Source organism: Chiloscyllium punctatum, chromosome 30 (assembly GCF_047496795.1).
Source record: "Chiloscyllium punctatum isolate Juve2018m chromosome 30, sChiPun1.3, whole genome shotgun sequence".
Taxonomy (NCBI): domain Eukaryota; kingdom Metazoa; phylum Chordata; class Chondrichthyes; order Orectolobiformes; family Hemiscylliidae; genus Chiloscyllium; species Chiloscyllium punctatum.
The window spans coordinates 21,250,769-21,278,336 of NC_092768.1; the positions used below are offsets into that span (position 1 = coordinate 21,250,769).

The 27,568-nt window shown below is 55.6% G+C and overlaps 1 protein-coding gene across 1 annotated transcript; it reads left to right on the top strand.

The window, feature by feature from the left end:
- The first annotated feature begins 82 nt into the window (after positions 1–82).
- Positions 83–27,091, top strand: LOC140455010 (nuclear factor 7, brain-like). Its single transcript, XM_072549686.1, has 6 exons — positions 83–590; positions 681–776; positions 867–1,100; positions 2,262–2,284; positions 2,382–2,485; positions 26,371–27,091. The coding sequence occupies exons 1-6, from the start codon at positions 180–182 to the stop codon at positions 26,883–26,885; spliced, it is 1,383 nt and encodes a 460-aa protein (XP_072405787.1). The 5' UTR covers positions 83–179; the 3' UTR covers positions 26,886–27,091.
- Positions 27,092–27,568: the final 477 nt, after the last annotated feature.

The window sequence follows — 27,568 nt, forward strand, 5'->3', positions numbered from 1 at the left end:
GATCTCTACCCGACATTTCACGTTAACAAAGAACAGTGAGTGGGAAATAGATTGGTGCTCAATAATAATTTCTTCAGTCTCCTGTCAAATTTCCTCAGGATTCACTGAACTGAACGTGTTCACAAAAGCAATAACATCAAAGTAAAAGTAGTTGGAACCAGGAAGTGCTGAGGGTGAACATGGATTCCAGACGGCAGGTCCTGAGTTTGACCGAGGAGGTAATCTGTCCCATTTGTCTGGATTTCTTCACCGATCCGGTTATACTGGATTGTGGACACAACTTCTGCCGCTCCTGTATCACCCGGAGTTGGGAAAAGCAGGAGATAAACTCCTGCCCGGAATGTAGACAGGAGTTTCCGGACAGACACCTCAGAGACAACCGGGCCTTAGCGAATCTGGCCGAGAAAGCTCGAACATTAAATGTGAATCCACAAGAGAAGGAAAGTAAACATCACTGTGAGGAACATCAGGAAGAACTGAAGCTGTTTTGTGAATCTGACAAGAAATTGATCTGTCTGGTTTGTAGAGATTCCCGGGAACACAAATCTCACAACTTCATCCCGGTTAAAGAAGCTGTTGGAATCTACAAGGTAAAAGGAAACAGATTCCATCCCCTGATTATTTCATCACGTTTTCATGGTCAAACACTTTTATTTTCTGACTTTCTCTCCCAATCCCAGGATCGGGTGAAATCTTCCTTGGATTCTCTCACAGGGAAGAAATCAGCGGCTACAGAAATGGAGCAGCAGCAGAAACAGAAGATTTCCCAAATTCAGGTAAAATCTCCCTGAGTTCGGCTTCAACATTAGGTTCGGCCATTTGTGTTTTTTCATGGAAAAATATTGTGTTGGTGTTTCATTTCACAGGAGGAATCCAGAAATCTTCAGACCTACATCACATCCGAATTTGCTCAAATGCACCAGATGCTGACTGAGAAAGAACAGAGTTTACTCCGAGATCTCAGGAAACAAGAGGAAAACATTCTCAAACCAATGGAGGAACATCTTCAAGAAATTCAAGAGAATTTAAAGTCTATTCAGGACAAGCTCTCAAAGTTGGAGAAACAGTTGGAACAAACAGACGGAGTGATATTTCTGAAGGTGAGTGATTATATTTCAGTGAAAGTGTGACTGTGAACAGTCCCAACATGATGCAGACACCCATCCTCCTTCATTCCCCCTGTCACTATCTCCCTCTGCTCCTTTCTCCCTCATGGGCTTCTCCACTTTCCTGTTCAATACATTTGTCTCAATCACACTGTGTAACAGTGGATTCCATATTCTCATCACTTTCTTGACAAAGAATTTGGTTCTGAACTTCCCTTTGGATTTATTTGTTCCATGATTACTTTTACAGATCCATATTTTCAGATTCCCTCCAAGTGGAAGCATCTTCATTGAATCCAGCAAATCCACTCTGTCATCTTTTCAACATTTGAATCTTCTGTTTTATCGAGTCATTTAATATCAACAATTAACTTTTGCACTTGTTGCTTTTTGAAATAGTTTCTCCCGGTCTTCAGCATCTTTAGTGTAATATCCTCTTTCTATTCCATGTTTGCAACAATGAGAACAGGGGAGCTGGTGGGTGTAGTGGTAATGCTGCTGGACTAGTTTTCACAGATGGTGAAAGTTAACTTCAACAAAAAATACCTGACATTTTATAGAAAAGATCACCTCATGGTGACCATGTAGACATTGTCGATTGTTGTAAAACTATTTGATTCACTAACCTCCGTCAGGGAAGACAATCTACTGTCCTTCCCTGGTCTGCTCTCCATATGACTCCGGACCCAGCAATTTAGATCACTGTTGGGGATGGGTAAGGAATGTTGGTTGAGCTGGTGACACGGCTGCCTTACAGCGCCAGAGACCCGGGTTCAATTCCTGCCTCAGGCGGTTGTCTGTGTGAGTTTGCACATTCTCCCCGTGTCTGTGTGGGTTTCCTCTGGGTGCTCCGGTTTTCTCCCACAATCCGAAAATGTGTAGGTTCGGTGAATTGGCCATGCTGAATTGCCCGTAGTGTTAGGTGAAGGGGTAAATGTAGGGAAATGGGTCTGGGTGTGGACTTGTTGGGCCGAAGGGCCTGCTTCCACACTGTAAGTAATCTAATCTAATCTAAAAATCTAATCAAATCATATCCCATGAATTTTTTTTTAATGACAGCTCTTAATAAGATGCAACAATGTGAGTGTAATTGCTGCTTTCTGGATATAGACAGTGTGTCTCTGTCAACTCAGATTGGTGTTTGGTTTATTTCAGGAGGAAGTATCTCGGAAGAGGAGGTAGGACATGCAGTTTCCTGCAACTGATTGAAAATTGATGAAATTATTCAGAAAAGTCTTTCTGGTGAATTTATGATAAACTGTTTAATATTTACAGGATTAGTGATGATATTGGTATTGTCCTGTCGACTGAAAAATGCAACATCTTTTTACCGTTTCCAGTGTGGACAGAAATAGTGGAGGCCATTAAACCGACTAAAGGTCAGATTAGTTCCTTTGTGCTGATTATAATTTATAATTTAAATTGTTATGTATACAAATATCAAAGAGAGTATATTTAAGCACTCAATTAGCAAGAAACCTGGATTAATATGGCCTTGAATGTCATTGATATCAAGGCAGTATGTGACCAAGTGTGACACCAAGAAGCCCCAGTGAAACAGGAGTCAATGGGAATCAGGCAGGATTCTCCACTGGTGGGAATTGTACTGAACACATTGGAAGATAGTTGTGATTATGTGGAAGTTGATCATCTCCACCACTGGCCTTCACAACAGCAGCTCCTCACGTCTGTGTCCTCGGCCCAAAAACCTTCTTCAGCAGGAATGTCCCCCCAGCATCATGTCAGAGATGGGGCTGTTTGATCATGATGCGTTGGTCAAATGGGCAGATCAACAGCAGATGGAATTTAATCCCGAAAAGTGTGAGATGATGCACTTTGGAAGAAGTAACAAGACAAGGGGGTAGTGAATGAATGACAGGACACTGTCAAGCTCAGAGGGATGTAACGGTGCTGATCCATAGATCAGTAAAAATGGCTGTAGCTTCAGTGTGAGAGCAGAAAGAGGGGAGTGAAACAGGGAAATAAAATGTGTTGATAAGAGACTGGGAAAGACCTTGCTGTTACATAGCTCCATGTTATTTCCTGGGAATTCCTGAGCACTTCATAATCAATGGATTATTTTTTGACATGGGATTAACATTGTTAGCAACTTTTGAAATTGCTCCTAACATTGATTGGATTGGATTTGTGTGAAAAGGAGAGATTCACAGTGGAGGACACAAATAACATGCCAGTAATTGACAAAGAGACGAAGGTAGGTGAGGACCTAGAGACAATCATTATCACAGAAGAGGTAGTGTGGGGCAAGCTCATGGAGCTCATGGTAGACAAGTCTCCTGGCCCTGACGGAATGTCGCCCAGAGCACTAAAAGAGATGGTGGGAGAAATAGCAAATGCAGCCTGTGGTAATTTTCCAAACTTCACTGGGGCAGGTCCAGCAGATTGGAAAACAGCAAATGTGATGCCACTGTTTAAAAAGGGAGGTAGATAAAAGATGGGGAATTCTAGACTGGTTAGCTTAACTTCTGTAGTGGGGAAAATGCTCGAGTCTGTTATTGTGGAAGAGCTGGCAAGGCATTTAGATGAAAATTGTCCCCTTGGGCAGATGCATCATGGATTCATGAAGGGCAGGCCACGCTTAACCAATCTACTGGAATTCTATGAAGACTTTACGAGCATGACGGGAAACGGTAACCCAGTAGATGTGGTGTATGTAGATTTGCAAAAGGCATTTGACAAGGGGCAGCACAAAAGGCTGCTGCATAAGATAAAGATGCAAGGCACTGACAATGTACTGGTATGTATAGAGGATTGGTTAACTAACAGGAAGCAAAGAGTGGGGATAAATGAGTGCTTTTCTGGCTGGCGATCAGTGGCTAGCGGTGTGCCTCAGGGGTCCGTGTTGAGACTGCAATTAGTCACAATTTACATAGATGATTTGGAGTTAGGGACCCTGTGTAGTGTGTCAAAGTTTGTGGATGGCCCCAAGATGAGCAGTAGAACAAAGTGTGCAGAGGATTGTGAAACTTTGCAGAGGGACATAGTTTAAGTGAGCAGGCAAGGGTCTGTCAGATGGAGTACAATGTTAATAAGTGTGAAGTCATTCATTTTGGTAGGAATCACAATGAAAAGTTGCAGCACGTTGCTGTGCAGAGGGATCTGGGTGTCCTTGTGTTTGAACCACAGAAGGTTGGTCTGCAGATGTAAAAGGTCATTAAGAAGGCAAATGGAATTTTGTTCTTCATTGCTGAAGGGATTGTGTTTAAAAGCAGGAAGCTTAAGTCATGGCTGTATTGGGTGTAAGTGAGGCCACATCTGGAGTACTGTGTGTAGTTTTGGTCTCTTTACTTGAGAAAGGATGTACTGACACGAGTGAGGTTGCAGAGGTTTACCAGATTGTTCCTGGTTTTAAGGGAGTTGGCTTATAGGGAGAGACTGAGTTGACTGGGCATTATATTCATTGCAGTTTAGAAATGTGAGGATAGATCATAAAGAAACATATAAAATTATGAAGGGAATAGATAAGATAGAAGTAAAGAGGATGTTTCCACTGGCAGGGGAAGCTGGGACAAGAGGACATCGCCTCAACATTAGGGAGAGCAGATTTAGGACTGAACTGAGAAGCAAAATCTTCACCCAGAGGGTTGTGACTCTCTGGAATTCCCTGCCCAATGAAGTAGGTGGGGCTTCCTCAGAAAATATTTTTAAAGGTAAGATAGATACATTTTTGAACAGAAAAGGAGTTAAAGGTTATGGTGACAGGGCAGGTAAGTGGAGCCGAAACCACAGAAAGATCAGCCATGATCTTATTGGATGGTGGGGCAGGGTCAAAGGGCCAGATGGCCTACTCCTCCTCCTAGTCCTTATGTGTCCCCAGAACATTACCTGGGCGTCTGGATCAACAATCTGGGCTACTTCCTCCCCTCACAGGAAACTTAGTGTCATTCAGGTCATGGATGGAACTGTGATAACTTTGTCCTGAAGCTCCCACACACCCTCAAAATACTCGGCTTAAATAACCTCTCCTCGGGTTTCATCCCAACACTGTGAGTGCTCCAGGGTGTAGAAACCATGGCAGCTCCCAGAGTACTGGGGACACTGATTCCAGACAATCTGCATATTAATGGATTGGAAGCACTTCCTATTGATGAACTCCACTGCATTGTCATATCGCCATCTCAATGGGATATGACTATAGCTGATGGTGCCCTGTACCTGGGGGAAGACAGCGATGTTCCTGAATCCTACTGCCTGGTCTGAAGGACTGACCTTGACGTGGGGAAACAAGAGGAACTGCTGAGATCTTGTACAGATGGCACTGATCCATTTGTGGGTGGGTGACTGAGTGATCCCACACAGATCCCCAGTGGCTCCCTGGAAGAAGCCAAACACATCGAGGTTCCACACAGCTGTCCCCTTCTCAGACACCAGAAGAGGATGGGCCCCCACTTCCTCAGCTCTCAGGGCCCGATCCAGCAGCTGGGACAATTCAGTCACTAGGTCCCGGGACAGACAGAGGCTGCATTGACAGGTTTCAGGCCTCACAGATTATTTGGAAGTGGTGCCAGTCCTGTATCGATTATGACCATACCCACCTTTGCTTTGCCCCTGCCTGCCTTGACTGTTTGCTCCTTTTTGCCGCCTCAGATGGATCCTTCTCATTCTCTGTCAGGGTCCCACCCCCTCACCAGATTGCTCGGATTGAATGTTTTGAAGAACTGACTGAAATGACTGATGAAGGCAGAGCAGTGCATGTTATCTATGTGGGCATCAGTGAGGTGTCTGACAAGGTTGTGCACAGTAGACTGGTTAACAAGGTTACATCATGTGGAAAACAGGAAGAACTAGCCATTTCGGTATAAAAATTGGCTCAATCCAAGGTGACAGAGGGTAGTGGTGGAGGGTTGCTTTCCCTATAGAGGGCAGTGAATTCTGCTGCTGTCTTTGGAACTTGAGGCTGGAATGGTGACCCCTGTTGTAACTGAGAGCAGCTGGAACTGGGTGAAGCCGAGAGCCTGGGGCCTCTGGTACTGCAGCCTGCCTGCCTGGAGGGACTCAAACCTGGGATTCTCTGTTGTTGCTGTCTTTGGGGGCCTGGTGGTTTGTGTCTCTTCTCGGTGAGTTGAAGACTGATGTAAACACACCTGCTGCACTTGGGAGGAGGTTTTTTCAAATTTATTTGTGGGACTGGAGTGTTGCTGGCTGGCCAGCATTGATAGCCCATCCCTATTTGCCTTTGAGAATGTGATGGTGAGCTGCCTTCTTGAATTGCTGCAGTCCACTTGCTGGGGGTTGACCCACAATGCTGGTAGGGAGGGATTTCCAGGATTTTGACCCACGGTCTGTGAAGGAACAGCGATATATTTCCGAGTCAGGGTGGTGAGTGGCTTGGAGGGGAGTTTGCAGGTGGTTGTGTTTCCAACTACCTGCTGCCCTTGTCATTCCAGTTGGAAGCGGTTGTGGGTTTGGAAGGTGCTGTCACAGGATCTTTGGTGAATTTCTGCAGTGCATCTTGTAGAGAGTACACACTGCTGCTACTGAGCGCTGGTGGTGGAGGGATTGAATGCTTGTTGATGTGGTGCCAATCAAGTGGGTTGCTTTTTCCTGAATGGTGTGAAGCTTTTTGAGTGTTGCACCCACCCAAGCAAATGGGGTGTAATCCATCACACTCCTGACTTGTGCCTTGCAGATGGTGGATAGATTTTGGGATGTCAGGAGTTGAGTTACTCGCTGCAACATCCCTCGTCTCTGACCTGCTCTTGGATCCACTGTGTTTATGTGGTGAGTCCAGTTGAGTTTCTGGTCAATGGTAACCCCAAGGTTGTTGACAGTAGTGGATTCAGTGATGGTAATCCCATTGAATGTCAAGTGGTGGTGGTTAGAGTGTCTGTTATTGGTGATGGTCATTGTCTGGCATTTGTGTGGTATGAATGTTACTTGCCTCGTGTCAGCCCAAGCCTGGATATTGTCCAGATCTTGTTGCATTTGAGCACGGAGTGCTTCAGTATCTGAGGAGTCACGAATGGTGCTGATAACAGAGGGAAGGTCATTGATGAAGCAGCTGAAGATTGTTGGGGCTAGGATACTACCGTGAGGGACACCTGCAGAGATGTCCTGGAGCTGAGTTGACTGACTGTCCGCAACCACCACCATCTTCCTTTGTGCCAGCTATGACCCTAACTGCTGCTGAGGATTGGGGCTTAGTGCCTGGGGACTCAGGAACTGCAGCCAGCCTGACTGTCTGGAAGGACTTGGGACTTGCTATGCTGTGGCCCTGAGAAGTGTGGTGGCCTGCACTTCTGTTTGGTCGGTGCCCAGGAAGCCTGTTCCTGGATAAAAGGTAAAAACAAGGACTACAGATGCTGGAAACCAGAGTCTAGATTAGAGTGGTGCTGGAAAAGCAAAGCAGGTCAGGCAGCATCCGAGGAGCAGGAAAATCGACATTTCGGACAAAAGCCCTGCATCAGAAATAGTCTATGCTGCCTGACCTGCTGTACTTTTCCAGCACCACTCTAATGTAGGACTGTTCCTGGAGCCTGGACTACTACTTAATTCGGGGGATTCAGACCTGGACATTAATTGCTTGGGGCCTTAACACTTGCAGTGAGTGCCGGTATTTTGAAGTCTGTGTCCTGGAACAGTTCGGAGCCGGGGCCATCTCATTATTATTAAGCTGTGACTATTTGTTGCCAGTGACTATTCCCTCTGGGCATTGGGGATCTATTGTTTTGGCCCTGTGGGTTGTAGGGGTGGGGTCAGGTCAGGACAGATCTGGCTGAGGTGATGGATTGGCAAGTGAGGTCTCACAGCACTCTCTCCATTTCCTTTACCTACTATTTGCATATATGGGGAGGGGAGTTGTCCTGGTTTGGGAGGGTGATGGTGACTGCGGGTACTTGAGACTAATATCTGAACCACCACCTTCACTGATTGTGTAGGAGGGGTCAAGTGACCTCCTGAAGGAGGACGACTGGGTGTCGATTGGGAGCAGTGCCGAGTTCGACAGGGTAGAGGGAGGTGTGGTGCTCACGGATGAGGTCCCCCTCATTCCCATCAGGGAACTTCAGGAGTTTTTCCAAGCAGTGCTCTGTCACTGAGGCAGAGTCCAGTTGGATATGGATCGGTGGAATCCTCTACCGCTTCTGGTCATGTCTCCCGCTGTGCCCGCAGTGTCCTCAGGGAGTGGAAGGGAAAAAGAGTCCCTCTGCCCCCTCCCCCCATCCCACACCACTTCAACAGACAAAGCTATGTGACTCCTGGATTGGCGGGGAAGGGTCTTCGTGAGTCACCTGACCTCCAATTCTGACGGGGTGGCCATCTTGTTGGCCCCTTTTTTCCAGCCGGAGATGGTGATGGTCAAGGAGCACGTGCCAGGCCGTCTCACTATTTATTTCGGAGTCGCGGAGCTTCACTCTAGGAATGTGTACGCACCTTGGATGGGACCTGGGCAGACCTGCTTCTTCGGGGAAGTGTCTGTTCTTCTTAGCTCCATCAGTGAGGGTGAACTCATCCTTCTCAGGGGGAGATCTCAGTTGTAGCCTCGGGGGAAGGCGGGGAGGTGACTGTGGTGGTACCCAGAAGAGCTCAGCATCGGTGGGGAACTCAAAGGACTTAGGTAAGACCTTTGACTTGGTAGACGTCTGGTGAACTCTCTGTCCCAATTCCCCTTTGTGAGGCCTGGGGTGCTCGATGCCCCTCTGAGCTTGGAGCTGACCCGTGCCCTCCACTGTCTTTCCAGAGGCAAGTCCCTGGGGCTGACTGGCTGACCGTGGGGTTCCTCAGGGCATTCTTGGATATCCTGGAGGAATGTATTGCCACTGGAGAGATGTCCCTTTCTTGGTGCACTGCCGTCATCACTCTGTTGTCTAAGAAGGGGATCTCCGTTTGTGAAAGAATTGGTGCCCTGTCTCCCTCCTCAGCACAATCTACAAAATCTTCACCAGGGCACTTTCGACTCCCCTTGGCACCTCGGGACTCTGTCAGCTTTTGGGTTTGGGACACATTTTGTCGCCAGGATCTGAGTTCTGTACGCCGCTGCGGAGTGCCCAGTGAAGGTTAACTGGTCCCTGACGGTGCCCCTACGCTGTGGGAGAGGAGTGTGTCAGGGCTGGCCCCTGTCCACCCAGCTTTATTCTCTCTGTGTGGAGCCATTCCTGTGCCTCTTGTGTGAGCGCCTTTCGGGTTTGGCTCTGCGTGGGCCGGGGCTGGAGGGGATTTTTCCGGCTTACACCGACACTGTGTTCCTCATGGTCACAGACCCAGCTGACCTGTGGAGGATGTGCGAGTGCCAGGAGGTCTACTCTGCAGCACCCTCCACAAGGATCAACTGGAGCAAGTGTTTGGGAATTCTGGTTGGTCCATGAGGATGGAACCCCCTGCTGGAGGAGCTCCGGTGCTTCATGTGAAGTCCCCCTCCCCTGCTCTACCTGGGAATCCATCTTTACCGTGCCGAGGAATCCTGGCCGGGAATTGGCATGAGTTGGAGACCAAGGTAACCACTCCCCTAGCTCGCTGGACAGGACTGCTCCAAGTGATGTCCTACAGGGCGCGAGTGCTGCTCAGAAACCAGCTGATGGCCGCCCTGTTGTGGGACCGGCTGGTCACTTTGGGCCCTCCCCCTGGCTTTGTCACCGCAATTCAGAAACAGCTCCTCGGGTTATTCTGGGACAAAGGGCAACACTGGGTCACTGCTGTGGTTCGGAGTCTCCCACTTGAGGAGGGTGGTCAGGGGCTGGTGTACCTTCACACCCAGGGAGTGACTTTCCACCTTCAGACCCTGCAGTGATACCTTTCCATCGAGCCTCCTCCAGGGTGGGGCACCCTGGTGACATATTGCTTCCGTCAGGTGTACGGCCTCCATTATGACACACAGTTCCTGTTCATGGAGTGGTCCCGGCCTCGGGTCTTCTTCCAGGAATTGCCTGTCTCCTACTTGGACCCCAATCACAGTCTGGGACACGGTCAGCTCCCCCCACCCAGGAGCTCTCCCCCTCCGGGGAGTGGGGGCTCTCGTCAGGGACAGCCTGCTCAGGAACAGGCTCCTCCTCGAGCATGGATTGTGCTGGCTGAGGGAGGAGAGAGCTCGGGATACAGGGCTGACCAGTTGGGGACATGCTGGATGGCAGGGAGTGGGCTGGATAACACCGGAACAGTGAGGGAGTGGATCCACCTCCGGTTGCCGGTCCGAGCTGTCCAGAGTCTGATGGACGAGGCACTCGGCCCCGGGACCTCACGTACACTCGAGGGAGCTCAGGCGTATGATGGGCTTCTGGACAAACTGGATGTGAGTGTAGGAGGGATGGTTAGTCAGGTTACACATAACACTACAATTGGAGGTGCAGTGGACAGTGAAGGAGGTTACCTCAGTGTACACTGGGATCTTGATCAAAAGGGCTAGTGGGCTGAGGGGTGGCTGACGGAGTTTAATCCAGATAAACATGAGATGATACATTTTGGAAAAGCAAATTAGGGCAAGACTTATACACTTAATGGTATGGTCCTGGGCAATGATGCTGAATAAAGACCTTGGAGTGCAGGTTCATAGTTCCTTGAAAGTGGAATCGCTGACAGACAGGGGAGTGAAGAAGGCATCTGGTATGCTTGCCTTTACTGCTCGGTGCCTTGAGTAAAGGAGTAAGGATGTCATGTTGTGGCTGTACAGGACATTGATTCGGTCACTTTTGGAATACTGCATTTAATGGACTCCCTGCTGCAGGAAAGGCATTGTGGGACTTGAAAGGATTCATACAAGGTTGACAAGAACATTGCCTGCTTTGGGGCGTTTGAACTGTAAGGAGAGACTGAATCAGCTGGGACTATTTTCCCTGGAGCGTCGGAGGATGAGGGGTGACCTTTTTCAGTTTTATAAAATCACGAGGAACATGGATAGGGTAAACAAACAAGGCTTTCTCTCGGGTAGGGGAGTCCAAAACTAGAGGGCATTAGTTCAAGGTGAGGGTGTGAAAGACTGAAAAGGGATTCAAGGGTCAACATTTTCACGTACCCTGCCACCTGTGTATGGAATGAGCTGCCAGATGAAGTGGTGGAGGCTGGTACAATTACAACATTCAAAAGGCATTTAAATGGGTTTCCAGATGGAAGGGAATTTGTGAGGGTGAAAGTGATTATTTAACACAAGGAAAGAAACTCAAAAGCTGACAACTCAAAGCAATGTCCATGTGAAAATCCCATGTGAACATTGTACATCAGAAACAGGAGCAGGAGTGACCCCGAGAGCTTGCCCTGTCATTCATAAAGATGGCGGCTGATCGGATTGTGACCTTAACTCCATTTTCCTGCCTGACTCCCACAACCTTCAACTCCCTCATTGATCAAAAACCTGTTTAACTCAGCTTCGAATATATTCAATGAACTGGGCTCCACTGCTCTCGAGGGGGAGAGAATTCCAAAGATTAATGATCCCGAGACACAAAATTTCCCCATCTCCATGTTAATTGGCAGGGCCCTTACTTTGAAACTCTGTCCCTGGTTTCAGGTTCCCCCACGATAGGTAACAGCCTCTCAATGTCTACTTTGTCAACACCTTCACCATCTTATACATTTCAATAAGAACCTCTCATTCCTCTAAACTCCAATGAGTACAGCCCCAGCCTGAAACCTTCCATCACAAGGGAACTGCTTCATCCCAGGAACACACCGAGTGAACATTCTCTGACCTGTCCCCACTGTTTCAATAAAGCTCTTTCCCAATGGCCCCGACTTCAGTCGACCCAGTACCAGCTGGATTCCTTTCGATGACATTGGATTTCAGGAGGATTTCCCCTCCACCCCACACACCCCTTCCCCCCCACTCCCCCCCACTCCCCCCCACACACACCCCCTCCCCCCACACACACACAACCCCGCCCCCAAACACATCCCTCCCCTCCCACACACACCCCTCCCCTCCCACACACCCCCCCCACACACACCCTCCCCACCACACACACACACCCTCCCCTTCCTACACACACCCGTCCCCCCCCACACACGCCCTCCGCCCACGCCCTTCCCCCCACACAGACGCCCTCCCCCACACACACGCCCTCCACCCACACACACACACCCTGCCCCCGCCCCACACACACACACACACACCCCCCACACACACACACCCTCCCCCACACACACATACCCTCCCCCACACACATATATCCGCACACACACCACCCCCTCCCCCCCACACACACACTCTCCCCCACACATCCCCCTCCCCACACACATTCTCCCCCAACACACACACTCCTCCCCCCCACACACCCCTCCCCCCCACTCACACACCTTCCCCCCCACACACAGCCCTCCCCCCACACACACCCCTCCCCCCCACTCACACACCTTCCCCCCCACACACAGCCCTCCCCCCACACACACCCATCCCCCACACAGACACCCTCCCCCCCAACACACACCCCGTCCCCCAACACACACCCCGTTCCCAACACACACCCCGTCCCACCCCACACACCACCTACCCCCACACACCCCGCCCCCCACACACCCCTCCCCCCCGCGCACCCACCCTCCCCCCACACACACACACCCTTCCCCCCCACACACACCCCCTCCCCCCACCCACACACCCTCCCCCGCCCACAAACACTCCCTCCCCAACACACACCCCCTCCCCACACACACACACCCTCCCCTTCCCACATATATTTCCCCACCCCCTCCATCCCACACACCACCTCCCCCTACACACTCCCCTTCCCATCAACACACACACCCCTTCCCCCCAACACACACACCCCTTCCCCCCAACACACACACCCCTTCCCCACCCCGCACACACCCCTTCCCCCCTCACATACCCCCTCCCTCCACACACCCCCTCCCTCCACACACACCCCTTCCCCTCCACACACACCCCTTCCCCCATACACCCCTTCCCCCCCACACACGCCCTCCCCCCCCACACATCACTTCCCCCCACACACACCACCTCCCCCCACACACACCACTTCCCCCCACACACCCCCCTCCCCCCCCACACACACACCCTCCCCCACCCACATGCACACACCCTCCCCTCTGCACACACACCACCCCCCCTCCGCGGACACACACCCCCTTCCCCTCCGCACACGCACCCCCTCCCCCTCCTCACACACACGCCCTCCCCCCCGACACACACCCACTTCCCCCCGCACACACACATCCCCTCCCCCCACACACATCCCTTCCCCCCCACACACACCCTGCCTCCTCCCCACACACACACCCTGCCCCACCCACACACACACCCTCCCCTCCGTGCACGCACCTCCTCCCCAACACACACCCCTCCCCACACACCCACCCTGCCCCTCTCACTCACACACCCCTCCCCCCACACAACCCTTCCCTCCCCCCCACACACACCCCTCCCCAAATTGTAGTAGTGGATGTGACTATTAGAGGGGACTTTCAAATTAACTCCCTAGAAGCAGCTTGGGAAGAAAAAGTGAGTAAATACAAACATCTTAAAGGAGAGATAATGGATTTTACCGGTCCACACACGCATCCCCATTCCCCCCCACACACACATCCCCATTTCCCTCACACACACTCATCCCCATTCCCCCCACCCACACACGCATCCCCATTCCCCCCCACACATGCATCCCCATTCCCCCCCACACACACATCCCCATTCCCCTCCCCACATCCCCCTCCCCCCCACGCACAGACACATCCTCATCCCCCCCAAACACACACATCCCCATTACCCCCCCCACACACACACATACACGTCCGTCACACACACACACATCCCCATCACACACACACATCCACTTCCTCCCCCATACACACAACCCCCACACACACACCCCTCCCCCTCACCCCTACACACACTTCCCCCTCACCCCCACGCACGCCTCCCCCTCCCCCTCCCCCCACGCAAGCCTCCCCCTCCTCCCGCCCACGCACGCCTCCCCCCCACGCACGCATCCACCTCCATCTACCCCTCCACACACATATCACCATCCACCCCCACACACACATATCCCCAATACCCCCATCCCCCCATCATCCCCCAAACACACATTCACCCCCTCCCCCCAAACACACATCCCCCCCAACACAGATTCACCTCCTCCCACCCCAAACACACACATTCCCCCCTCCCCCAAACACACATTCACACCCTCCCCACCAAACACACATTGCCCGCCAACACATATCCCCCTCCTCCCCTGCAACACACATCCCGTTCCTCCCCACACACACACATACACATACACATACACACACACACACACATCCCCGTTCCCCCCGACACTCACACGTTCCCCCCGACACTCACACATCCCACTCCCCCCCACACACACATCCCCCTTCCCCCCACACACACACATCCCCCTTCCCCCCACACACACATCCCCCTCCCCCCCACACACACACATCCCCCTTCCCACACACACACATCCCCTCCCCCACACACACACCGCCCTCTCCCCCTACACACACACCGCCCCCCACACACAGCCCTAGCTCACCCACACACACATCCCCACCCCCCCAACACACACCCCTCCCCCCCCACACACACACCCCTCCACCCCACACACAGATCCCCATTCACCCCCCCACACACACAGATCCCCATTCCCCCCACACACAGATCCCCATTCCCCCCCACACACACTCTCATCCCCATTGCCCCCCACACACACATCGCCATTCCCCCCACACACACACATCCCCATTTCCCCCCTCATACACACACATCCCCACCCCCCCACACACACATCCCCACCCCCCCCACACACACACATCCCCATCCCCCCCACACACGCATCCCCATTCCACCCCTACACACGCATCTCCATCCCCCCCACACACGCATGCATCCCCATTCCTCCTCCCCACACATACTCTCATCCCCATTCCCCCCCACACACATCCCCATTCCCCCCACACACGCATGCATCCCCATTCCCTCCCCCCACACACGCATCCCCACCCCCACCACACACACATCCCCATCCCCCCAACACACACACATCGCCATCCCCATTCCCCCCCACTCCCCTTACACACTCATCACCCACCCACTCACACCCACACATCCCCACACCCCCCCCACACACACATCCCCACCCCCCCACACACATCCCCATCCCCATTCCCCTCCCCACACACACATCCCCTCCCCACACATTCATCCCCCCAACACAGACAAATGCGCAACCCCCCCACACACACATCCTTATCCCCGCTCCTACACACACACATCCTCATCCCCCTCCCACACACACACATCCCCATTCCTCCCCCCCACACGCATGCATCCCCATTCCCTCCCCCCACACACGCATCCCCACCCCCCCCACACACATCCCCATCCCCCAACACACACACATCCCCATCCCCCAACACACACACATCCCCATCCCCATTCCCTTCCCCACTCCCCTCACACACTCATCACCCACCCCCCTCACACCCACGCATCCCCACTCCCCCCCCCACACATCCCCATCCCCCCCAACACACACACATCCCCTCCCCACACATACATCCCCCCAACACAAATGCCCAAACCCCCCACACACACATCCTCATCCCCCCTCCTACACACAAAATCCTGATTTCCCCTCCCCACACACACATGCCCATCCCCCCTAAACACACACACACATCCCCATCCCCCTTAAACACACACATCCCCATCCCCTCTAAAAACACACACACACACACACACACACACACAACCCCTACACACACACACATCTCCATCACCCCTCCCGCGCACACACACACGGTCCCTCTCCACATACACCCCCTGCCCCCCACACACAACCCCTACCGCCATACACACCCCCTCCCCCCCACACACACACCACCGAACCCAATACACATGACATTCCCACCCAACACACACATCCCCACACATACCACCCCCTCCCTCCCCACCACACACACACCCTCCCCACCACACACATACACACCCCCTCCCCACCACACACACACACACACACACACACACACACACCCTCCCCACCACACACATACACACCCCCTCCCCACCACACACACACACACACACACACCCTCCCCACCACACACACCTTCCTCCTCACACACACACCCTCCCCCTCACACACACCCTACTCCCCACACACCCCCTCCCCCCACACACAGCCACCTCCTCCCCCCTCACACACAGCCACCCCCTCCCCACACACACAGCCCTCTCCTCCCCCCACACACAGGCCCAGATACACATCCCCTTCCACCCCCACTCTCACATCCCCATCCCCGCCACTCACACATCCCCATCCCCCCACACACACACTTCCCCATTCTCCCCCCACACACACCCATCCCCCCACACAAACCCCCTCCTCCCAACACACCACCTCCCCCCACACCACCCTCCCCCCACACACAGCCCCCTCCTCCCCCGACACACACAGCCCCATCCCCCCCCACACATCCACACCCCCACCACACACACGCATCCCCACCCCCCACACACATCCCCACCCCCCACACACACACATCCCCACCCCCCACACACACATCCCCACCCCCCACACACATCCCCACCCCCCACACACACACATCCCCACCCCCCACACACACACATCCCCACCCCCCACACACATGCATTCCCATCTCTTCCCCCCCACACACGCGCATCCCCATCTCCCCATCCACACGCGCATCCCCATTCCCCCCCCGCACACACATGCATCCCCATTCCCCCCACACACATGTATCCCCATTTCCCCTCCCCCCCACACACATCCCCATTTCCCCTCCCCCCACACACTCGCATCCCCATTCCCCCCCCACACACTTATCCCCATTCCCCCCCCCCACACACTTATCCCCATCCCCCCCCCCACACACACACATCCTCATTCCCCCCCAACACACACATCCCCATTCCCCCCCCACACACTTATCCCCATTCCCCCCCACACACTTATCCCCATTCCCCCAACACACACATCCCCATTCCCCCACACACACTCACGCATCCCCATTCCCCCCCCCACACACTTATCCCCATTCCCCCCCCCACACACACACATCCTCATTCCCCCCCAACACACACATGCCCATTCCCCTCCCCACATCCCCCTCCCCCCGACACACAGACACATCCTCATTCCCCCCCAAACACTCACATCCCCATTACCACCCCCCCCACACACACACACACCTCCGTCACACACACACACATCCCCATCACACACACACATCCACCTCCTCCCCATACACACAACTCCCACAAACACACCCCTCCCCCTCACCACTACACACACTTCCCCCTCCCCCCCATGCACGCCTCCCCCTCCCCCCCACGCAAGCCTCCCCCTCACCCCCGCCACGCACGTCTCCCCCCCACGCACGCACGCCTCCCCCTCCACCCCACTGACACCTCCTCCTCCCCCCCACGCACGCCTCCCCCCACGCACGCATCCAGCTCCCCCCCACGCACGCATCCAGCTCCCCCCCACGCACGCATCGACCTCCCCTCCCACGCACGCATCCACCTCCCCCCTCCCACGCACGCATCCCCCTCCATCTACCCCTCCACACACATATCTCCATCCACCCCCACACATGCATATCCCCATCTCCCCCAGCCCCCCATCCTCCCCCCAAACACACATCCCCCCAACACAGATTCACCTCCTCCCACCCTAAACACACACATTCCCCCTCCCCCAAACACACATTCACACCCACCCCACCAAACACACATTCCCCGCCAACACATATCCCCCTCCTCCCCTGCAACACACATCCCGATCCCCCACACACACATACACACACACACATACACACACACACATCCCCGTTCCCCCCGAAACTCACACGTTCCCCCCGACACTCACACATCCCACTCCCCCCCACACACACATCCCCCTTCCCCCCCACACACACACACCCCCCTCCCCCCCACACACACACATCCCCCTCCCCACACACACACATCCCCCTTCCCCCCACACACACACATCCCCCTCCCCCCCACACACACATCCCCCTCCCCCCCACACACACTGCCCTCTCCCCCCTACACACACACACACCGCCCCCCCACACAGCCCTCCCTCACTCACACACACATCCCTACACCCCCAACACACACCCCTCCCCCCCAAACACACACACCCCTCCCCCACACACAGATCCCCATTCCCCCCCACACACACAGATCCCCATTCCCCCACACACACACTCTCATCCCCATTCCCCCCACACACATATCGCCATTCCCCTCCATACACACACACATCCCCACCCCCCAACACACACACATCCCCACCCCACCCCCACACACACACATCCCCTTCCCACCCCCCACTCACATCCTCATCCCACCCCCACACACATCTCCATCACCCCCACACACACACCACCCAACACCCCCACACACACATCCCCCTCCTACCCCACACACACATCTCCCACCCCACACCCCACACACATTCCCCACCCCCCCACACACATTCCCCACCACCCCACACACGCATACCCCCCTCACACACCCACTTCCCCTGCCTCCCCACACACACATCCCCCCAAACACACATTAGCCTCCTCCCCCCAAACGCACATTTCCCCCCCAAACACACATTCCCTTCCAACACACATCCCCTTCCTCCCCTCCAACACACATTTCCCCCGTCCCCCCCAAACACAGATTCCCACCCCAAACATACATTTCCCCACCCCGCAAACACACATATCCCCCCCAAACACACATTCCCCTCCAACACACAACCCTTCCTCCCCAACAACACACATCCCCCTCCTCCCCAATAACACACATTCACCCCCTCCCCCCCAAACACACATTCCCCTCCTCCCCTTCAACACACATCCCCCTCCTCCCCCACAACACAAATACTCCTCCTCCTCCACCCCAAACACACATTCACCCCCCCAACACACATTCCCCTCCTCCCCCAACACACATTCCCCTCCTTCCCCAACACACACATTCTCCTCATCCCCCCCACACACATTCCCCTCCTCCCCCCACCAAATACACATTCCCACCTCCTCCCAACACACATTCCCCACCTCCCCCCCACACACATTCCCCTCCTGCCTCTAACACACGCATTCCCCTCCTCCCTCCAACACAATCCCCCACCTACCCCACCAAACACACATTCCCCCCAACACACATTCCCCTCCTCCCCCCCACACACATCCCCATCCCACCCCCACACACATCCCCACTCCCCCAACAAACACAGACCCTCCCCCCGCACACACACACCACCCTACCCTCCACACACACATCCTCCTCCCACCGCACACACTCATACCCCCCCCACACACATACACGTCTCCCTCCCCCCACACACATATTCCCCACCTCCCTTCCCCAACACACATTCCCCTCCTCCCCCCAAAACACGCATTCTCCTCCCCTCCCCTCACCCCTCACCCCTCCCCCAACTTCCCCAACGCATATTCCTCTCCTCCACCCCCAACACACATTCCCCTCCTCCCCCGCCACAACACATATTCCCCTCCTCCCATCCCACACACTCCCTCCCCCACACACATCATCCTCCCCGCCCACACACATCTTCCTCCCACCACCCCTCTCCCCCCCACACACCATTCTCCCACACACACACACCATCCTCCCCCCCCACCCACACCATCCTTCCCCCCCCACCCACACCATTCTTCCCCCCCCACACACACCATCCTCCCCCCACTCACACCCCAACCTCCCACCCCATTCACACCCCATCCTCCTCCCCTCCACACACCCCATCCTCCTCCCCTCCACACACCCCATCCTCCTCCCCCTCCACACACCCCATCCTCCTCCCCCTCCACACACCCCATCCTCCTCCCCTCCACACACCCCATCCTCCTCCCCTCCACACACCCCATCCTCCTCCCCTCCACACACCCCATCCTCCTCCCCCTCCACACACCCCATCCTCCTCCCCCCACACACACCCCACACATAATCCTCCCCCCCCACACCATCCTCCCCCCCCCCACACACATCTCCCTCCTTCCTACCCCCCCCACACCTCATTGGCCTCCCCCCCCCCCACACACACACCCCATCCTCCTCCCCCCCCACACACCCCATCCTCCTCCCCCCCCACACACCCCATCCTCCTCCCCCCCCACACACCCCATCCTCCTCCCCCCACACACCCCATCCTCCCTCCCCCCCCACCCACACACCATCCTCCCCCCCACCCCCACACAATCCTCCCCACCCACACATGTCCCTCCAACACCACAAACACACCATCCTCCCCCCCATACACACCCCATCCTTCCCCCCACACACACCATCTTCCCCCTCCCCCCACACACAATTCTCCTCCCCCACACACATCATCCTCCACCCCCCACACATCTCCTTCCTTCCTCCCACCACACACCATCCTTCCCCCCCCACACACGCCATCCTCCTTCCTCCCCCCACCCACACACCATCCTCCCCCCACCCACAAACACACCAGCCTCCCCCCCACACACACACCATCCTCCTCCCCCCCACACATGTCTCTCCCCCCCACACACACCATCCTCCTCCCCCCACACCATCCTCCACCCCACACACACCATCCTCCTCCCCCCCACACACACACCATCCTCCACCCCACACACACCATCCTCCTCCCCCCCACACACACACCATCCTCCACCCCACACACACCATCCTCAACCCCACACACACATACACCATCCTCCCCCCCACACACACATCCTCCTCCCCCCCACACACACACCATCCTCCCCCCCACACACATACACCATCCTCCCCCCCCACACATACACCATCCTCCCCCCCACACACACCATCCTCCTCCCCCCCACACACACACCATCCTCCCCCCCACCCCCACACAATCCTCCCCACCCACACATGTCCCTCCCACACCACAAACACACCATCCTCCCCCCCACACACCCCATCCTCCCCCCCACACACACCCCATCCTCCCCCCCACACACACCCCATCCTTCCCCCCACACACACCATCTTCCCCCTCCCCCCACACACAATTCTCCTCCCCCACACACATCATCCTCCCCCCACACATCTCCTTCCTTCCTCCCACCACATACACCATCCTCCCCCCTCACACACACCATCCTCCCCCCCAACACATACACCATCCTCCCCCCCACACACATACACCATCCTCCCCCTCCACACACACCATCCTCCCCCCCACACACACACCATCCTCCCCCCTCACACACACCATCCTCCCCCCCAACACATACACCATCCTCCCCCCCACACACATACACCATCCTCACCCCCCCCCACACACCATCCACCCCCCCACACACACACCATCCTCCCCCCCCACACACACCATCCTCCCCCCTCACACACACCATCCTCCCCCCCCACAAACACCATCCTCCCCCCCACACACACACCATCCCCCCCCCACACACACCATCCTCCCCCCCCACACACACCATCCTCCTCCACACACACACCATCCTCCTCCCCACACACACACCATCCTCCCCCCTCACACACACCATCCTCCCCCCCCACACACACACCATCCTCCTCCCCCCACACACACATTCCCCTCCCCTCCCCTTCCCCCAAACACAAATTCCACTCCTCCCCTCCCACACACTCCCTCCCCCTGACACACATCATCCGCCCCCACACACACGTCATCCTCCTCTCACCCCCTTTCCCCCCACACATCATTCTCCCTCCCCCACATCATTCTCTCCCCCCACACACACCATCCTCCCCCCCCCCACACACACACCATCCTCCCCCCCACACACACACACCATCCTCCCCCCCCACACACACCATCCTCCCCCCTCACACACACCATCCTCCCCCCCCACACACACACCATCCTCCCCCCTCACACACACCATCCTCCCCCCACACATACACCATCCTCCCCCCTCACACACACCATCCTCCCCCCCACACACACCATCCTCCCCCCCACACACCATCCTCCTCCCACCACACACACCATCCTCCCCCCCACACACCATCCTCCTCCCCCCCCACACACACACACACCATCCTCCTCCCCCCACACCTTCCTCCTCCCCACACACACACATTCCCCTCATCATCCCCCCCACACACACCATCCTCCCCCCCACACACACCATCCTTCACCCCCAAACACACCCCATCCTTCCCCCCCACACACACCATCCTTCACCCCCAAACACACCCCATCCTCCTACCCCCCCACACACACCCATCCTCCCCCACACACACACCATCCTCCTCCCCCCACACCTTCCTCCTCCCCACACACACACATTCCCCTCCCCTTCCCTCCCCCCAAACACACATTCCCCTCATCATCCCACACACACACCATCCTCCTCCCCCCCACACACACCATCCTCCCCCCCCAAACACACCACCCTCCCCGCCCCCACACACCATTCTCCCCCCCACACACACCATCCTCCCCCACACACACACCATCCTCCCCCCCCACACACTCCATCCTCTCCCCCACACACATACACCATCCTCCCCCCACACACACACCATCCTCCCCCCCCACACACACCATCCTCCCCCCCACACACACACCATCCTCCCCCCCCACACATACACCATCCTCCCCCCCACACACACACCATCCTCCTCCCCCCACACACACATTCCCCTCCCCTCCCCTTCCCCCAAACACAAATTCCACTCCTCCCCTCCCACACACTCCCTCCCCCTGACACACATCATCCGCCCCCACACACACATCATCCTCCCCTCACCCCCTTTCCCCCCACACATCATTGTCCCTCCCCCACATCATTCTCTCCCCCCCACACACCATCCTCCCCCCAACACACACTCCCCTCCTCCCCAAACACACATTCCCCTCCTCCCCCCACGCACCCCCTCCCCCTGACACACATCATCCTGCCCCCACAGACATCATCCTCCCCACACACACACCCCTCCCCAAACACACATAAACCCCCCACATTCCCCTCCTCCCCACAAACACACATTCCCCCTCCTCCCCCAAAACACATATTCCCCCTCCTAACCCAAAACACACATTACCCTCCTCCCCCAACACACATTCCCCTCCCCCAATACACATTCCTCTCCTCCCCCAACAAAAAATCCCCTCCTCCCCCAAAACACTCATTCCCCTCCTCACCCATCAAAAGACTCTTTCCCCTCCTTCCCCCAACACTCATTCCCCTCCTCCCCCCAACACTCATTCCCCCTCCTCCCTCCAAAACACACATTCCCCCTCCTCCCCAAAACACATTCCCCTCCCCTCCCACGCACCCACTCCCTCCCCACACCCCTCCCCCCCAAGTACTCTCCCCCACTCCCCCAACACACATTCCCCTCCAACCCCCCACGAAACACATTACCCTCCCCTCCCCACACCACTCCCCTCCCCCACTCCCCCAACACATTCCCCTCCTCCCCCTCCCTAAACACACATTCCCCTCCCCTCCCACACACACCCTCCCCCACTCCCCCCACACACATTCCCCTCCCTCCCCACAACCCCCACTCCCCCAACAAACATTCCCCACCCCCAATCCACATTCCTCTCCTCCCCCCACACAAATTCCCGTCCTCCCCCCCACACACATTCCCCTCCTCCCCCCAAACGCACATTCCCCTCCTTGCCCCCCAAATACACACTCCCCTCCTCCACCCAAAAAACACATTCAACTTCACCCCACCCACACATTCCCCTCCTCCTCTCCACACACCCCCTCCCCCTGACATACATCAGCCTCACCCTCACACACACCATCCTCCCCTCTACACACACACCATTCCCCTCCTCCCCAACACACATTTCCCTCCTCTCCCCAACACACATTCCCTTCCTCCCCCAACAGACATTCCCCTCCACCCCCCCAAACACACATTCCCCCTCCTCCCCCAACACACATTCCCCCTCTTCCCCCACAACACACATTTCCCCCCACACACACACATCCCCCTCCTCCCCAACACACATTCCCCTCCCTCTCCTCCCACACACACATCTCCCTCCCTCCCCACACCCCTCCCCCAGTCCCCCCAACACACATTCCCCTCCCCAGTACACATTCCTCTCCTCCCCCCAACACACATTCCCCCTCTTCCCCCACAACACACATTCCCCCCCAACACACACATCCCCCTCCTCCCCCAACACACATTCCCCTCCCTCCACTCCCACACACACATCCCCCTCCCTCCCAACACCCCTCCCCCAGTCCCCCAACACACATTCCCCTCCCCAATACACATCCCTCTCCTCCCCCCAACACTCATTCCCCTCGTCCCCTCAAAACACTCATTCCCTTCCTCCCCCCTAAACACTCATTCCCCTCCTCCCCCACAAACACACATTCCCCTCCCCTCCCACACACCCTCTCCCTCCCCACACCCCTCCCATCCACTCCCCCAACACACATTCCCCTCCTCCCCCCCACAAACACACATTCCCCTCCCCTCCCCTCCCACACACACCCTCCCCCACTCTGCCACATACACATCCGCATCTCTCCCCACACCCCTCCCCAAAAACACATTCCCCTCCCCCAACACATTCCTCTCATCCCCCCCAAACACACAGTTCCCTGTCCTCCCACACACACCCTCCCCCACTCCCCCACACACACATCCCCCTCCCTCCCCACACCCCTCCCCCAGTCCCCCCAACACACATTCCCCTCCCCAATACACATTCCTCTCCTCCCCCCAACACTCATTCCCCTCGTCCCCCCAAAACACTCATTCCCTTCCTCCCCCCTAAACACTCATTCCCCTCCTCCCCCACAAACACACATTCCCCTCCCCTCCCACACACCCTCTCCCTCCCCACACCCCTCCCATCCACTCCCCCAACACACATTCCCCTCCTCCCCCACCACAAACACACATTTCTCTCCCCTCCCCTCCCACACACACCCTCCCCCACTCTGCCACACACACATCCGCCTTCCTCCCCACACCCCTCCCCAAAAACACATTCCCCTATTCCCCTCCCCCAACACATTCCTCTCATCCCCCCCAAACACACAGTCCCATCTCCTCCCACACACACCCTCCCCCACTCCCCCCACACACAGCCACCTCACTACCCACACCCCTCCCCACTCTCCCAACACACATTCCCCTCCTCCCCCCAAAACACACATTCCCCTCCTCCCCCCAACACATTCCCCTCCTCCCCCCAAAACACACATTCCCCTCCTCCCCCCAACACATTCCCCTCCTCCCCCCCACACACCACTCCCCCGACACACATCATCCTCCCCCCACACACATCATCATTCTCACCCCCACACACCATCCTCCTCCCCCCCCACACACACCTTCCTGCCCCCCACACACACCTTCCTCCCCCCACACGCACATTCCTCTCCTCTCCCCCCCACATAACCCCTCACACACATCATCCTCCCCCCACAAACCCCCTCTCCCCACACACATCATCCTCCCCCCTACACACACACCTTCCTCCCACCCACACACACACCATCCTCTCCCCACACATACCATCCTCCCTCCCTCCCCCCACACACACATATCATCCTCCCCCCCCCACACACACACACCATCCTCCTCCCCCAACACACACCATCCTTCCCCCCAAACACACACACCATCCTCCCCCTCACTCACATTCCCCCCAACACACATTCCCCTCCTCTGCCCCAACACACATTCCCCTTCTCCCCCCAACACTCATTCCCCTCCCCTCTCCTCCCACACACACATCCCCCTCCCTCCCCACAACCCTACACCACTCCCCCAACACACACTCCCCTCCCCAACACTCATTCCCCTTGTCCCCCCCAAAACACTCATTCCTCTCCTCCCCCCAAACACACATTCCCCTCCTCCCCGCAAAACACACATTCCCCCCTCCCCAACACTCATTCCTCTCCTCCCCCCCCAAACACACATTGCCTTCCTCCCCTCACAAACACACATTCCCCTCCCCCCAAACACACATACCCCTCCTCCCCCCCAACACACATTCCTCTCCTCTATCCCCCACACACCCCCTCACACACATCATCCTCCCCCCCACAAACCCCCTCTCCCCACACACATCATCCTCCCCCCATACATACACATTATCCTCCCCTCCACCCCCTCTCCCCCACACACCATCCTCCCCCCCACACACACACACACCATCCTACCCCCCCCACACACACACACCATCCTCCCCCCCCCACACACACACACACACACCATCCTCCTCCCCACACACACCCATCCCCCTCCCCTCTACCTCCCACACACATCCCTCTCCCCCACATATCCGGACCCAGGGACTGTCTCTAATTCTCTGTGTTTCTCTCCCAGCCTCTGTGACCCTGGATGTGGAAACAGTGGATCCCTGGCTCAAAATCTCTAAGGATCTGAAGAGTTTGAGATGGACCGGGACCTGGAGGAGTCTCCCTGACACTGGGAAGAAGTTTACAGATTCTCTCTGTGCCCTGGGATCAGAGGGATTCACATCGGGGAGACATTACTGGGAGGTGGAGGTGGAGGGGAATCATGACTGGAGTCTGGGAGTAGCCTCAGAGTCTGAGGAGAGGAAGAGATGGGTCAATCTGATCCCGGAGAATGGATTCTGGATCATGGGGCGGGTTGGGGATCAGTTTTATATAAACTCCTCTTCTCGATTCCTTCTCCCTGTCGGTCTGATCCCCAGGAAGGTGGGAGTTTATCTCAGTTATGAATCTGGGACAGTTTCATTTTACAACGTGGACACCAAGTCCCATCTCCACACCTTCACTGGGAATAAATTCACTGGGAAACTTTATCCTTTCTTCAGGACCAGGGATGTAAACCAGTCTCTGAGAATCAGCTGTTAAAGGGGCGGGGCCTCCCTGACGTCACAATGACCCCCGGGTTTAGGGGCTGGGTCAGGGATTGGGGTCAGAAACCTCCCATTGACAACAGGATGTTACTGAATGTGTTATTGAATTCTGAGATTATACTTTGTAACATCACAACCAAACTGTCAATAAATCAGATACAAATATAAATGTCAGATGGTGAAAATAAAAAGTAAATTAAATATCTTGTGTCTCCCCTTCCTTCATTTGCTCCCTGCTCCAGTCCCATCCTCCATCTCTTCACCTGTTTCCCAGTCTGGAGCTGGGATTTCTCTGTGTTTCCATTTCTCACTCTGCACCTGGAACATGAAATCCTGAGGGAGAAATCCAAACACTGAAAGGTGACATATCTGCATTTACATAGCATCCTCTACTGAGCTGTTTGTATCATTGGGGCAGAGATTTACACAGAATCTCTCTCAGGATATGCAATATCGCCAGTGTTTAACTATCCGTTAACTCCGGTTTTCTTTGCACAGATGCTGCCTGACCTACTGAGGATTTGCAGCATTTTCTGATTTTATTTCAGATTTCCAGGATTTGTTTGTGTGTCACCGCCATCTGCTGGATGGAATTGGTACTGAATGATATTGGGCCGCAGTACCGTCTCTCGCCAGGCGGGGGCGGTCCTGTACCGTGTGTCTGAAAAGGCTCCGAGG